Source organism: Tauraco erythrolophus, chromosome 16 (assembly GCF_009769465.1).
Source record: "Tauraco erythrolophus isolate bTauEry1 chromosome 16, bTauEry1.pri, whole genome shotgun sequence".
Lineage (NCBI taxonomy): Eukaryota > Metazoa > Chordata > Aves > Musophagiformes > Musophagidae > Tauraco > Tauraco erythrolophus.
Genome location: NC_141480.1, coordinates 8,862,239 through 8,877,459, shown reverse-complemented (window position 1 = coordinate 8,877,459; position 15,221 = coordinate 8,862,239). Strand labels below are relative to the sequence as shown.

Sequence of the window (15,221 nt, the reverse complement as noted above, 5' to 3'; positions counted from 1 at the left end):
GTTCAGCCATGAAGGGACTGATAGAAGTACATATAATAAATAAATAACCACAGCCGCAGCCCTGCTTCTACAGGAGCCTCCTGACAATGATTTGGCTGATTCCTTCCACCAGGTCTCTTCTCTTTGCTGGCTTTTGAGGCACAATGGATTTCCGTGCTGGCGAAAGAGCTGGGGCGGGGGTGGGGAGGTGGCGAGGTTTTGCAAAAGAAGCCCCAGAGGAGCCCCACATTGGCGACCAGGCTTCTTCCTGCCCCAGGGTGCCGGGGGGTTCGGCACAGCCCAGCCCAGCCCCGTGCCGCAGGGCAGAGCCGCTGTTGCATTCGGGGTGCACGCCCGGGGTTCTGCCCGGGGTGGGATGGAAGAGGAAGAGACACCCCCCACCCACCCCCTCCCCTTGACCAGAGCGCTGCTGGGGCGGATTTCGGGCTGGCGGTGGGAGGAGGAAGCCGCGCCGAACGTCGTTATATGGCGGGTCGGCGGCGGCGCGTCCTCTGCTGCCCGGAGCTATGCGGGGCCGGGGGCTGCTCTGCGGCATCGCCCTCTCGCTGCTGCTGCTGCCGCCCCGTGAGTACGGGGTGCCTGGCCCGGGGGGGGGCTGCACCGGCCGACCGTCGCCCTGCGCGAGTGCCTCTGGCTGCATGAGCCCCCGGGGAGGGAGGTGGTGCGGAGGGATGGATGGAGGGATGGATGGATGGATGGTTTGGTGAGGGGATCCTCCAGCTTCTCCTACAACCGGCGCTGAGCTCTCGTCTCCCGCCCCGGCTTCGTGCTCTTTAACTCCCGGGGGTGCGGAGAGGGTCGGGATCGTGAGCGGCTCCTCTTGTGTCTCCCCAGGCGCGGGCGTCGCCGCCGGCGCGGAGCTGCAGCCCGAGGTGGTGGTGCCGCGCTGGGCAGCCCTGGACAGCCCTGGCAGACAGAAGGTAGGTCGCGCCCAGCGCTTTATTTATGTTTTGTTTTCAAACCCCTGTATCTTTCTTTGCCAGGAGGAGGAACGATGTCGTGATTAGCACAGGACCTTGTGATGTGCGCTTTGGGGTTTTTTTAAACAGCTCTGTGAGAAGGTGCAAGGATGAGCCAGGGAGCCCATCTGCAGTGCGGGGAGCTGCTGCAGCTCCACTGAACCCCGAGAAAGGCTGGGCGAGCTGGGTGGCACATCTCAGGCACTGAGCGTGGGACCTTCACCCTCTGCAAAAGCTTGTAGTCGTTTACCTTCTGTCATGACTTAAAACCTTGGTGAAGTCCACTTGATCTATATGCCTGCAAAAGGGCAGTGAGGCAATACAACCAGTGGCATTTAGGGAACAGCTGAATAGAGGTGTCTTCTTTAGGAGGAGATGAAACCCAGCTGTGAGGTTGCTTCACTGAGAAAAGCCAACCAGCAGCTCAGGTGCGTCTAGCAGTCTCAGACACCATATGTATTGATAGGTCTCACTCCACTTCTCGTATGTGGACGGATGAAGTGATGAGTCAGTAGTCCACAGCCGCTCTGAGAGTTGCTGGGGTGCCAGACTTAAACTTAGCCACAAACTGTGGTTCAATTTCCCAGTATTTGCATTGCCACAATCAAGAAGCTGTCAGTTGCGTAGTCTAATGAAAGAGGAAAACCCAGATGATATTTATGTTGTGAATGAGAAAAAGGGAAGCCACAGCATTATACTAAAGAAAAATCATACATCTCCCTGTAAGTGGCGTTATTTTGTGGTTTGTGCTCTCTCCGTATGATGAGACTCTCTAAAACTTTTTACTGTGTTGTATAAAAAAAACCCTACAATGACTCTGTCATGATCTTAATTCTCTTTAAAATGTCCTTGTAGTGCTGCCTGCAAGTTTTGGTTCTCTCTGTTATTGATAGTGACACAAATACATCTGGACAGCATTTCCCCTTATACAAATCTGCTGGGTCTCAGGGGTTGTACTTGGTTTGTTTCAGGCAAGTTCCTGTTGGCTCTAAAACCAGTGTTAGCAAAGCTTATGTACAGCTGGGATATTTCAGTTACACAGCAATTGATGGACTGTGAAGTAGTGGGATTATTGAAGGAGAAGGGAAAGTGTTATTAGTGACAATGAAGTTTGCACAACCTTGATGAAAAAATCCTCAGACCCCCCCAGTTATGGGCCAGGCAGACGCCATTGCTTACATGTTAGCAAAACAGACCTACCCTGAGCACCTGCTCCTTCAGTAAACTAAACTCAGCCCCGTGGAATTAGCTGCTGTTGTATATATTAAATGTATTAACTTGTTTTGCACCATCTGTGTGGGCCTGGTGTGATGTCCTGGAAACTGAAGGAAAGATGAACAAAACCCAGAGTGTGAGCAGGGAGTCGATGACAGGAGAAGTTTGTAACTGAGCTGGGAATTGATGAAGCGGTACCACAGCGTGTCTTTGGGCCAACAGATCGTTCCACAGAATATCCTATTCAGTCAGCCTTGCTTTAGTTTGCTTTCAGTTGATCCGTTCTGCAAAATCCCCTCCAACACTGAGTTCGAAAATTGTATGGGTTGATCATCTCATCAGTTTTTATGACGATTTTTTTTTCTTTCAGCAGAATAGAGAATTCTGTTCTTCTCCAATGGGTTATTTGTCTTCTAGGGAGTTTATTCATCCATTTCCTTTATGAGAAAGCACTCAGACTCAGAAATCCCCAGCTGGCCTTAGCTTGTGGTCCTGCTTTGAGGGAGGTAAAACTGGAGACCTCCAGAGACCCTCCTAGTTGGTTCTTTAGAAAGCGTATTCTATACTTTCAGTCTCTTGAATGTTTTGTTTTTTTTTTTTTTTTAAATTTTGGTTTAAGTGGATGCATTTGCCATTGTGCTGAGAAATTTGGGTGCTTTCTGTTAACCCCAGTAGGCTTTGGAGAGCTGGCTGTCCTGTGTTGCCGTTCGGAGCTGTAGGCAGATTGCAAACCAGGGCTGCGCCCATGTGCTTGAACACATTAGAAAGTTGCTGTCATGGTTTCCAGTCCCTTGCAGCCTGGGACTAATATAAAAGCAGCTGTGAAATGCTGTCTGAACAACAGCTAGAGCCTAAAGATGTCTAAGGGACCCTGTTGCATGCCTTTTACTGTCATTTTCTGCAAGTAAAGGAACTATCTGAAAATCTCTGGAAGAGGCATGATTCCTCCTGTCCTGAAATAGGCTCTTAAAGATGTTTTTTTCTGCTGTGATGACAAAGGAAGCTTTGTTGACTAGCTTATATATTTGACTTGTAAACCTCTGCGACAAGTTAGGATGCCTTGTGATGTGGTCCCGAGCACAGTGTAGAGAAGGGGGTGCAGTGCACCCCTCCCACCCAGCTTCACCTCCAAGCCCTCCAGCACCAGGACTTATTGCCTTGTCTGAGCTGTTATTTCTTCTGAGCTCAGACACGGTATCCCACCTGTACTGCTTCCCGACCCTGCATGGCTGTGCCATGGGGATGCAGCAGCATGCCTGGAGCTGGGAGCCACTGTGGCCTGTCCCTTCCCTTCCCCAGCACTCCAGGTCTGAAGGTAGGAGGAAGGTGAGGAGTGGTTTAAGGTCAGCTGCAATTTCCGGGGGAACAATTTGTGTTTCTGGGTGTGTTCATAATTATGATGATGTATGAGTAACAGGCACCATCTCTTTTGCACTCAGCATCCGTTCAGAGCTGAAGTTAAGGTAAAAGCAGAAGGCCAGGAGCTCATCTTGGAATTGGAGAAAAATGGGTAAGTGTGCTTGTGCATTCCATTCTGACTTGTGATCTCACTGAAATAATGAATAAGGATTACAGTGAAGTCAACAGGAAAACCTCTACTGACTTCAACAGGGTTTTGATAAAGACAGGATGAGGAAGTTCTTTTCTGGATTTCAAGGTTATTTCAGGTCTGAGTCCCCACCGATGTTAATCAGTCAAGCAGTGCTGACTGTAACAGCACTTTGTCAGCAAAAAGCAGATATTGACCTGGCCCTCAGTGTGTAAACTTATTTTTGCATCATAATTCTTACAACTTTAACTAGAAAATGTTGCTGGTATGAACAGCCACATATTTACCAAATGGCTCAATGTTTTCAAGTCAGCGTGACTCTGATGAGGATTTCATTTGCTGTGATCCGAAGAGGTCCTGCTCCGTTTCCTAGGACAAATGATCTGACAGTTTCAATTCCATTAGTGGCCTTCATGCTAAAGTAGACTGAAAAAATGCTTTTGCATTAACTGAAATGCAACCGCCTCCCAGGCATGATACAGCAATGCTGTGTGATATATCAGCTGAAGCTGCAGGAGATTAGGTAGGTAGAAGGATTCTGATCTAGAGGCAGCTCCAGAGGCTCTCTGCCCTGTGAGTACATTAGTTTCCAATGGTGCAACAGCAGCTGGAAATTTAGCTGCGAGAAGCTTGTTTTTGCTAAGCAGTTCACTTTCACTCACTGTTGGTGTTTTATTTATTTTTAAGTGGGTCTGAAGATTTGTCTATGGCAACACAAGCAAGTGTTTGCCTACTAGAATCAGTAGGAATAATAACCTTGGAAAAATGACCCTGATTATATTTTAAATGTCTTGTATGGACATCCCAACCACAGAGCTTGGGGGCTCAGCTTTCCTCCTGAAAGAGTGGAGTGTCAGAAGATCTTATTAGTTCTGATGGCAGTGCATAAACCTAAATGATATTCAGGGTGTTTTGGAGGAAAACCAGATTTTTCTTGGCACTGTCTGCAGTAAAGACTGAAATCTGGTGGCTGATGAAAGGCGAGTACATCCTACGAGGTGTTTTCTGTAATAGGCCACATAAGCTACTGAAAGGTTCAGAGCTGCAAAAATCGGACACGTTTCCCAGGCAGTCATGCACCTGTGTAGAGCTAAACAGAAACAGCTATAAATTCTGTGTGTTTTGGCATCTCTCAGCTGGGAAAATAGAGAGGTGGCAAAAGAAACCAGGCACCGTAAGCACGGCTATCTCAGTCCTGTCTAATGCAGGAAAAATAGCTGTTGCTGACACCAGTGGTCAGCAATGCCAGTCTCTGATCTGAAGCTGGAGGCAATGTAACTGCTAATGCTGCTGGGGGGGTCTCCCTCCTCGTGTCAAGTCTTGCTTATTCTGCAATCACTATGCAAAGGTGGATTTATTCCTGACACAGTAGAAGCTGGCAAGAGCAAGGCTCCTTGCTGAACGAATCCGTTTGTGCTCTGGGCATGATGATGTAACCTCCAGGTGCCTTGCAGGAGCTATTTCCACTGCAGACAAACTCATTGCTGGTGTTAGTAAACAGAATTGTAATAATAGAAGGTTTCTATTGTGTTTATTTCCTGAAATCTGTTTTCATTGATTGAGATGTATACACACAGGCTTAAGTGTGCACAAACACTTCCACTGTGAGATGAATCACCTTACTAGGACTGATGAAATATAGCAAGTGGTTTGGAGTGTTTTATTTTTGTTCTGTAGAAAATGCAAGTGATTCATAGATAGCAGTGCTTCACGTGGGAGTCTCGCCAGGCCTCAAGTCCTTGTTCAAGAAAGGTGATGGCACGATCCCAAATTGCAAGTCTGAACTTGATTAGATGGGAGCCTCTGGAGAGCCACCACTTTTCAGAGACTTGTGAAGATGCACAAGTAGTTTAGAGACACTCAAAAGAGAAATGATGAAGCAAACAAAACCATGGAGTCCCTGGGAGCCCTGTGGATGCTGTAATTATCAGCGTCCATAGAACCCTTCTAAGTGGAGGCAAACTACTTCTTGTCAAAGTGTGAAGCAAGGCAGAGTCCAGCCTGGCTCCTGGGGTTCCCAGCCTGGGGTTGCTCCCCAGAACCCATCACCACTGCTATTGCTTATCCTACAGCGGAGCCTGAGGTTCTAGCTGAGGTTTGAGGTACTGAGTAGTTGCAGCATCAGAGACTTCTTCTTTGAAGGGTTTGTTGGGCACCCAGACAGTGGGAGAGAAGGTGAAATTCCCCAAGTGGGAAGTGTCCCTTCAAAGCTGTCTGAAACCTGGCTGCTCCTGATTTTGAATTCACATGAAAGAGTATAACAGAACTCCAACTTTAAGGAAGTAGCATGGGACTTTTTAATTTAAAATAAGCCCTAGAGTTCTGGGTCATTGAATTGATATGGTTTAGAAACCAGCCTCTGGAAACCAGCTTTGCTTCTGAGGTTGGTGCTCTGCTCCCCCTCTGCCCCTGGGCTCAGCACAGGGGTGCAAATGCACCCGCCTGGCTCCCGTTTCACTCTCACATCCGTATTCCAGACTCCCACCACTCAAAGAAAGCATGAAATAGTTTGGGTCTGGTTGGGATATAATTTACGCAATGGTTCTCAAAGCTAGAAAGGAGATATACCAAGCTAGTGAAACTGTTGTAAGTGATGTTCTCAGTGGATTAGGCAGACTTGTTAGCATTCACCACTCTCCTCATGGAGAGACAAGGCTGATGAGAATATGAGCTTGCTTTGAAAGGGGGGAGAAAAAGCCATAGTCTGCACGGCTTTGGTAGGGATGCACTAGCTTTGAAAGAAGTGCTGTTTTCAATATGTGGAAGAAACTTTCACCAAGCCTGTGATTTCGTATTCCATATGAAAAGGACATTGTGTTCATCCACAGAGTGAAACACAGAATTTACTGCATATCTTTCTTCAGAACTGTGCACAACTCTGTATTTTGTAATAAGCTCAACGTACATCTGAGTTTGGGCTTCATATATCTACAAATACAATGATTGCATTAGCAGTTAACATAATATTGCATTATTTCCTGTTCAGGAGTTTGATAAGAAGGCGGAACCACACTGTAGTTCCAAGCAGAGTTCACAACTCTAGTCAATGTTTCTCAATAACAACAAAAGTATATCCCCCAAACGACTCAGCCTTCTTTTAAGTGACTCAAAACCATGTCCTGCAGCTGCGGGATTGGAAAGCTCAAAGTTGCACAAACAACAAATATATGGAGAGATGCCTGTAAAGCAGCTTTAAAATTGGCTGAGGCTTAGGAACGGAAGAATCCGAGTTGCAAACCTTGGATGAAAAGTGACTTTTTCAAAAGGCATTTGCATTTGTTAATAAAAAGCAGCTTTCAGCCAAGCAGGGAGGGGACGCTGAGACACTGTGAATGTGTGTGGCAGCACTGCTTGGTGAGAGCCTTTTCTTTCCAGCGAAGGGGAGAGCTCATACTTGCACAGCAGAAACCTGCGTGGAATTTGTCATCTCACCTGAGTGCAGGAAAAGTATGAACAAGACTTTCCTCCCTCTTCTTCTCCTCCTCTTTGTGTGTCATATGGGGAGAGCAGTCTTGGGAAGGTCCACTCAGCTGCAAGGGGCAGTGGAGGCTTCTCCAGGAGAAGTCACCGTCTCCAGGGGATGTCCCTGCCTGCGAGTGAATCCCGTGGGCATCGTGGGGCGTGGCCATGTGTTTTAGCTGCTGCCTGCCCACAGCAGCCACGGTGGCGTGGGGCACTCAGTGGCAGAGCCCCAGGGGAGGTGTGCAGCAACTGGCTTTCTTTGCCAAGAAAGTCCAAAGCTCATCTGGTCTGACCTCAGGAGAGATCCAGGGAGTTATTTTTAGGCAACTGGATCTGATAGGGAGCAGTATCATTTCCAGTCTCTTCTGGCCCCACCTGGGCAGGTGACGAGCACTCCAGCCCCGCTCAACGCTCTCAGCAGTGCGATAAAGATCTGCGTGTCACTTGTATTTCACCGTTTCCTGCTTTTGCTCATTTTCAGGGCCTCTTCTACCAACTGAGTGAGGGAGAGGGGAGTTTGCTGCCTGCCTCCAAGCAGGAAGGATATATGAGATTATTCCAGTGATGGGCTACACATCATCAGTGTCTAATGGGCTTCCTGCATGGGGAGGGGGTAAAGGTTACGTAAAGGAGGGAAATTGAGTTTATCCTGCTCTACTGTCTCTTGGAGTCATCAGAAAAACAGGGTTGGGACTTGGAAAGCCCTAGCTGCTTTTCAGCCTCCCGATTCCCTGGGGATATTCGGTGATTTCTCTGTGTTCGCGGCAGGGAAGAAGAGACGAGGAAACGGAGCCCTTTAAATCTTTTGCTCCCTGACTCATTATCAGCCAGTTTCAAATTTATTTTATTTCCTTTTTCCTCTCCAGGCTACTTTTATGGTTCCCATTGGTAAGCCAAGGGGCTATGTGATAAATTTTGCTTGTGTCCTGTAATGTGATTTACACAGTGAATGTCACTGATGATGTGGATGGCAAAAGGGGATGGAGAGTCTTTAGCTTGGGATATTTTCCTTGGCCTTTCAAACAGCTAGTTTAGTTCCATCTCAGTAACCGAGAAGCTACTTCTTCCTTCCAAACTGCTGCTCTTTCCACAATGAATGTGTTCTCATATATAAGCAAAGGCTCTTGAGGAAGTGAGCTTAAGAGCTCCAGGCTTTGTCTGGATGAGACTCACCAACACTAAGAAAAAAATTTTGGATTTCAGGGATTTAATGAAGTGCCAGATTTTGGCTGGAGGATTCCAGAGAGATGAAATCTCCAATTTCCCACTAGTGGTGGATACAGAAAGCAGGCCTGCCTTCTTGTCTTGTCTGGTGTCATGTATTGGTGGGGTTCAAGATCAGGTCACCTCAGGTTTTGATAATAAATTCTGACTTTAGGGAACACTTAAGTGTCTGGGAGGTAAGGGATCAAATTCCCCTTCTTATCCTACTTGGGTCCTGTTGAAAGGCTATGGAGTGGGACCACAAATTGTAAATGGAAATCTGATGTCTAAACTTTCTTGGGAGAATCAGTTCCCTCCACCCCCAGATCCTGGCAGCCTGGCTGGACAGATTTATTGTGATTTGAGGAAAGGGACAGGGAAAGAGATGTAAGAAATTGCAGACTTCACTTTTCTTGGTCCCACAATTGAAAAATTAAGAATCAATGTTTCTCATGAGAGCTTCATGGACCATTTAGCTTTTGGTTTTTAGGAAGAAATAAAAAAAATGTGTGTCTCTTAGATACTCATGGGTGTTTTTAAATTGGCAGCTGTTCATGCAGACTAGCCCCTCTGTAAAATGAACCCAAACAAAGATGCTAATGGGACTGAATTATTAAAAAAAAAAAAAAAATTACTTCTTGCTCCAATTAGCAAGAGCAGTATTGTGCCTCCAGGGCCCTCCCAGTGCCGATGGGTGATCTCTGGCTGGTGGAGCTGAGCATCTTCATGGTGATCCTCCCGGATAGGGGACTCCAAGCCCCTCTGAGGCTTGTGCTAGCAGTGATGTTTCACAGGCGAGAGAAAACTGCTCCCATTTGTTAGGAAAATAGGGGTGAGGTTCTCCAGAGCAGCTGGGAAAAGCACACGCCCTCAAATGAACATGGTCGTGTGAGAAAGGCCCCAGCTTCCCTCCTGCTGTTTTTAGGAGCGTCTGGGTGTGCCATGTTGCCCTTCTCTCCCCAGCTGCGGTGGCCAGATGAGCTGGAGGCCATGTTCTTGCACTGTCCCCGAGTGCCACGGGGCATCTGCCCCCTGAGAAAGCTGGGTTCTGCCCCGCGCCCTCAGCCTGCCTCTCCCACTGAATATCCTTGGCTCACGTGCGAAGTACGTGACCTCCCTGGCACCGGGACTCGATGTGGCACACCAGCCACGCTGCCCGACAACGTCAGCTCCGTGCCGCAGGGCCCTTCCAGGGAGCAGCACAGCGGCAGGAGGAGGGTTTTGTTTCAAACAATGATATCATTGACAGGCTGGAGTGGGACCAAGATCGCTCCATGTCGGTCATCAGCAGAAACAGTCTCAAGCCATCTGTACGTTATGGCACTGAGCCACTCTTCCTTCGTTTGGCTTCCTCACTTGTATTTAACCCGGCTCCCAAGGCTTTCTGGGGAACAAATCCTGCCAAGAGCTGGCTATTCCACCCTGAGCTGGACACTGAGCTGGATCCTGGGGAGCGACTGATCTTGCCGAAGCCTGTTGCTGTTGGAAAGGTGTGAGGGCTTCTTTAGAACATCCTGAGCACCCATGTGTAGCTTACCCTGGCCTCAAACAGCCCCACGTGGCTGCAGCCGTGATCAAGGTTTAGCACAGGAGAGTGCTCCCATCCAAAATGAGCTTTTCCTCTGACTTCATCAATTCTTCATGCTGATAACTCCTCTAATGAGGGACTCCATGCTGCCTTTTAGGAAGATGATGTGTGCTAGCAATCTGTCAGCTGCCTGACTGGATCTCAGAAGCCTTTAAATGATGTTATTTTGCATCCAAAATTTTGCAGCTTCATCTTGAGCTGCTGGAGAGGTAGTCACTGAGACACATAATGTAACAGAGCAGAAAGGATGGAATTGTGTTGTGACTTTCAGGCTTTCCACCTCTGGCAAAGGTGAATCAGATCCGTTAGTGTTTTGCAGGGCTGAGCTCCCCTGGAACCAGCGCTTCAGCCTGGTGGTGATACTGTCGTGAAACAATGGCAGATAAAGGCCACTGCTAAGGTTTTGGGGTACATGTGTCTCACTAATCTCACCAACTAATCCAACAACTGGTACATGTGGAGAAGAGGGATGAGACTGGCTGATAAATTTGGTGTGCTCTGTGATGGAAAGAAGGCTTCTTTCCTATTTATTTACGGTTTGATGGAAGGCTGGATGCTAGCTGAGGAAGTGAGCTGGGCTGGGAATGAGCTTTCACAGGCTCTGAGGTGCGATAGCACCCCAGGGGTGTTGCAAGACATCCTGTTGTTTTTCCTCTTTCCTCGCTGCCCTCCCCACCGCACACCGCGCGATGCCCTGACAGCCCTTCTCTGCGGTGCTGCAGGAGCCCCCAGGCTCCCCCGCTTTAAGGCAGGGAAGCGTCTTCAAAAGAGGACTGTTTCAGCACAGAACAAGAAGCTGGACCATGCATAGGGTGCCTGCAATGTAGGATAGGAGTCAAGTGGTGGAGAGAGGCTTGAAAGTCATAACATGGCACCAGTCAGCCAGACGATGCATGCTTTCAGCTCAGCAGCTGCGTAAGTGACCCTAGAAATTCAGGCAGACCTCTTAGCTCCTTAATCCACCCTAGAAGGTGGCAGAGCCTGAATCTGCAGGTAGGAAGAGATGTGCACACACCCCATGTGTTGTGGGGCATCATCCTGTGCCCTGAAACTTGGTGTGTTGGGCTCTGGAGCTCAGCACCGTGGCTGGGCGGCAGCACTGGGGGCCGGGCGGGAGCCAAAGCACTGAGGAGTTTTATGGTAGATGCTGGAGAAGAGAGAAAATAGCTGTTCATGGTGAATGCTTTCCAAGAATAAAGGAGCGGGAAGAAAACACAAGCGTGCTTGTTTGGGAATGAGACAAGTAGGCTGTGCAAGCCTCAGCTACTGGAAATCCATGGGCTGGCTTTAGTAGCACTGGGCGGATGCAGACTGGTTTACTGTCTGCTCTCGAGATGACAGTCTTACACAGAGCAGATACCTGCCAGAGCACATTGCTCAAGGCAATTTCCTGTGAGTTAATGCGATCTGTTGATTAAACATTTGTTTCTTGCAGCCTCATGCTGAGCAAGCTACTGCAGTCAGAGAGATGAAGGGAGTGATTTTCTGTGGGACGGTGCTTCTTATCTTCGGTTTCCAGACCCGGGATAGCTGAACACAGCAATCTTGCCTTCTGATCACTGACAAGATCTAGTGATGAGAATTAACACATCAGAAAGAAACAAAATGAGCTTTCCTGGGCTACAGTGAACTTTGAAAGTGGAAATAAAAACTCTTGTATTCCTGACATCAAATGCTGTCGAATACAACAGTGGCACACGGTTTGGTTTGACACTAAGCCATCCTTACTTGTTCAGGTGTCTGAGCCTTTGGATGCTAAATGGGGGAAGCGCTTTCAAACGCTCTGATAAAAGATGTTTCTTGTTGCTCTGGCCTAATTTAATTAGTTATCGTCAGCACCCAATCCCTTATTCAAACAGGGAAGCCTTTAAGGTAGTTTAGACCTGACTGACACATACCAGAACCAAAAGCAGATGGAAAAATCTTTAGTTTTGCTTCTGATACAGCTTTCTTCATCCAGCCTAAAGAAATCAAGCACAGAAAAGAAGAAAACTTTTTCTTTCTTGCAGGTCATAGTTCAAAACTCTGGTGCATGAAATGCATCGAACGGGGATGTGGAAGGACTGAGCTGCAGTGTTGCCGGTGTCGCACTGCCCAGGATGCACGTGGCATCCTCGTGGCATGTCAGTGGCCCGACAGCACTGCAGGGTTGCTGCAGAAGTGCGTTTCATAGATGGGGTGTGTTCTGTGATCCTTCTCCAAATTTTTGGAAGTGAGGCCATTGTTTAAAAAACTCTTTTAAACCTACATTTTACTGCTGCTGAGATGGACACAGGATATGACCTTCTTGGTTTGGCCCAGATCTTGACTCGCTGTACTTTTTTACACCACTGTTTTGCAAATGCAGATGTTTAAAAAGAAGGGGAAGGCTGTTTCCTCTGGAACCAAATCAAAACGCTTACTATTCAGTGTACAGGAGCGCCTTTTATAGACTTTTGGTCTGATCCTGGTCTGAAGACAGGGAGAATATTGTCTATATGAGCATGACACAAACAAATTCAAATTAGGGAATCAGCATTTTCCCAGCACAAAGATGTGAATTGGCTTCTAGGCAGAAGTTGAAATGCAGATGCAGATTGGTTTATAATTATGCTCAGATTTGAGCACTGGAGAGAGTCTGGATTTGAGCTGAGAACTCACTCCAGTGCCCAGATGTGTCCTGAACTGGCCTTTCGTGTGCTTGCTGTGCTGGACTTGGTGCACTGAACCTAAACTTAGTATATCTGGGGCATAACTTTGCAGTAGTAAAGGAAACTCTGCTTAGAGACTCACACCCATTAAGGCAGGATGATGATGATGAGTTTCCAGGTTTTTTTTAAGTCCTTGTGTAAAAATTGAATTGTTCACTTGCAGCTATTGGAACTGGATCTTGGCACCTACTCAAACTCAGTGACGGGCTTTCCTTTATTGTTTTAATTCAATAAATGTCTTAAAAGAGCACTTAGGAAGATGGGTCACTGCACTCTTTCAGAAGTGGGTGTGCTCCACAAGAAGTGCTCACTCAGCTCCTGCCCAGGCAGCAGATGGATGGTGACAGGGTCAACCATGCTTCCACCTTCTGACCCTCTGCCATCCCAGTGCACTCTGCACAGGGAAGCACAGCCTGCGGTGCTGGTCCTGGAGCGGCTCTGATGGCTCCTGTGCCAGCAGGAAGCCATCAGCCGCTGCCTCCCTGGGGACGGCGTGTTATCAAGTGCCTCGCAGATGGAGAGTGCCGGTCCTGAGCCGAGTGCAGAGACACAGCACAGCTGGTGTCCCCCAATACCTGTCTCCTGCCTGCCCTCTCTGTGTGCTGAGGTTGTTTTTGCATTACAGGTAGCAAATAGCGACCGCCCCAAGTCCACAACAGTGGTTTGCAGCTACAGGAATATTTGCGCTGACCTCAGAAAGAGCAGGATCTGGCTGATTTTCTAGCACACCTAGGAAGCAGAAATCCAGGTCTAGAGAAAGGTCTTATTGTCTTTTTTTTTTTCTTTTCCTTCCCCCTCCTGTGTCTGCAGAAACCTCTTTGCACCAGGCTACACGGAGACTCATTACAACCAAACTGGACAACCCCAGACCACCTCTCTGACCCACACGGTGAGTGCAGAGACCCTTTCCCTCCTGCAGCGTGCAGGGGAGACCAGGCAGGGGGCCCAGAGGAGCGGGCGACCTTCTTCCTTCAGAGCCTTTCTTCCAGGCCATGGCTCTACTTTAAGCTGAAGGGAAGGGCGGTTTGACTTTCTGACCTGGGGAGTTCCAGCAAGAAAGTGTCTCCATCCCCCAGCAAAAGTAAAAATGTCTTAGAGTTTTGCCCGAGCTCTGTTAAGAGAGCCAAGGTCAGCTGCCAGTATTGTTCTCCTCTCTCTGGGTTCTGGGGAATCATTTATTCCTCCCACTGCTCAACCTCTTGCTTCTACTTTTGCCACTGGGTTCTCTACACTGGGGACATTCCCAGCCTTTGGGAAAACCAGCCCGTGTAAGCTGTCTGCAGTTCAGTAAAAATCCCATGAATTACTGGTCTCACGCAGGCCTTGGCTGACTCTCCGCAGTAGTGGCACAAAGATGCGCATTGGTTGTGCTGCAAAAAATAAAGAGATAAAAACCCCATGAGATCATCTTTACTGATGCTGCCCCGCAGCGAGGGGAAGGGATGTGATGAATATGTTGTCACTCCTGCCCCAAAGCCTCCTTGTCCCTGCCGGAGACCGCCTTTGTCTTGCCAGGAGCCCCCAGATGGGGACTTCCCCACTGCTCGTGGCGTCATCCTCGCTGGGGCTGAAGGCATGTCCTTTGGGGCTGAAGGCACGTCCTTCGGGGCCTGACCCAGGGCCAGCTGCCATCGATAGGCAGCTCCTGTTACAGGCAGAAAGCTTTGGATCGTCCTTAGTGCTGCAGCCAGCTTGAGTTGCTTCCTTGAGGATTCAAAGCTCTTAATTTTTACTGGCAACAAGGAGCCGTTTGATGCGTTCGCAGAGGCCACATATGGCAGCTGAAAGGCCAAATTTCGCTGCAGACTCACAGAGATTTAGTTATGGCAGTCAGCTGCTAAATGCAGCGGAAAGAGAACAATTACTGGAGTGTTGGCAGCACTCCCATGGGACTCAGTGATACCTAAATATAGCATACATCCATCCCGAAACTGCATTGCCAACCCTGCTCCCCTCTGCTTTCCAGGACCACTGCTTTTACCACGGGGTCGTGAGGGGCCGGGAGCACTCCAGCGTCACGCTCAGCGCGTGCAGAGGGCTGCGGTAAGTGCCCGCTGAGGCCGGAGCTGCAGGAATGCCTCTGCTCAGCTCCTCAGCCTGCTGCCACTCGAGCGCTGGTCCCCAGCAGCCTGCTTGCCTTATTTCTTTATGGGCAGATAGACCTGTTCTCAAATGCCACCCAGCCAAGGATCCTGAGCGTAAAAGGGAGCGTGTCGGGGGAAATGTAGAAACTTGGGTATCATTAGTAACCCCGGCCTCCTGGCCAGCTCCTGAACTCCTTCCCTCTTTGTTCTGGCAACATGAACTCGTGCAATGAGTGAGTTTACCTCGAGAGTCCACTGGAACAAAAGACTCTCTTGTTAGTGATTCAGGGCTGCATCCCAGACAGGGACAGGGACAACGACAGGGACAGGACTCGCCACGTCCCAGCCCAATACTCTACACTAATGCAGAAACCAGCCCCTTCTCTCAGTCTCTCACAACTGGCAAGTTTTTGTGCGCATTTTGGGGCAAAGTCTTCAAGTCTGAACTTCCTCCTGGGTTATCAGCCCCAC

General features: G+C 48.6%; 1 protein-coding gene across 1 annotated transcript in view; it reads left to right on the top strand.

Annotated features, from left to right (window-relative positions):
• The first annotated feature begins 506 nt into the window (after positions 1-506).
• The window catches only part of ADAM19 (ADAM metallopeptidase domain 19), a 32,249-nt gene continuing 17,534 nt past the window's right edge, over positions 507-15,221 (top strand). Inside the window, exons 1-5 of the mRNA XM_086621325.1 lie at positions 507-564; positions 835-920; positions 3,614-3,684; positions 13,477-13,555; positions 14,633-14,709. Of these exons, the coding sequence (XP_086477451.1) occupies positions 507-564; positions 835-920; positions 3,614-3,684; positions 13,477-13,555; positions 14,633-14,709 (371 nt within the window). The remainder of the gene's footprint in view (positions 565-834; positions 921-3,613; positions 3,685-13,476; positions 13,556-14,632; positions 14,710-15,221) is intronic.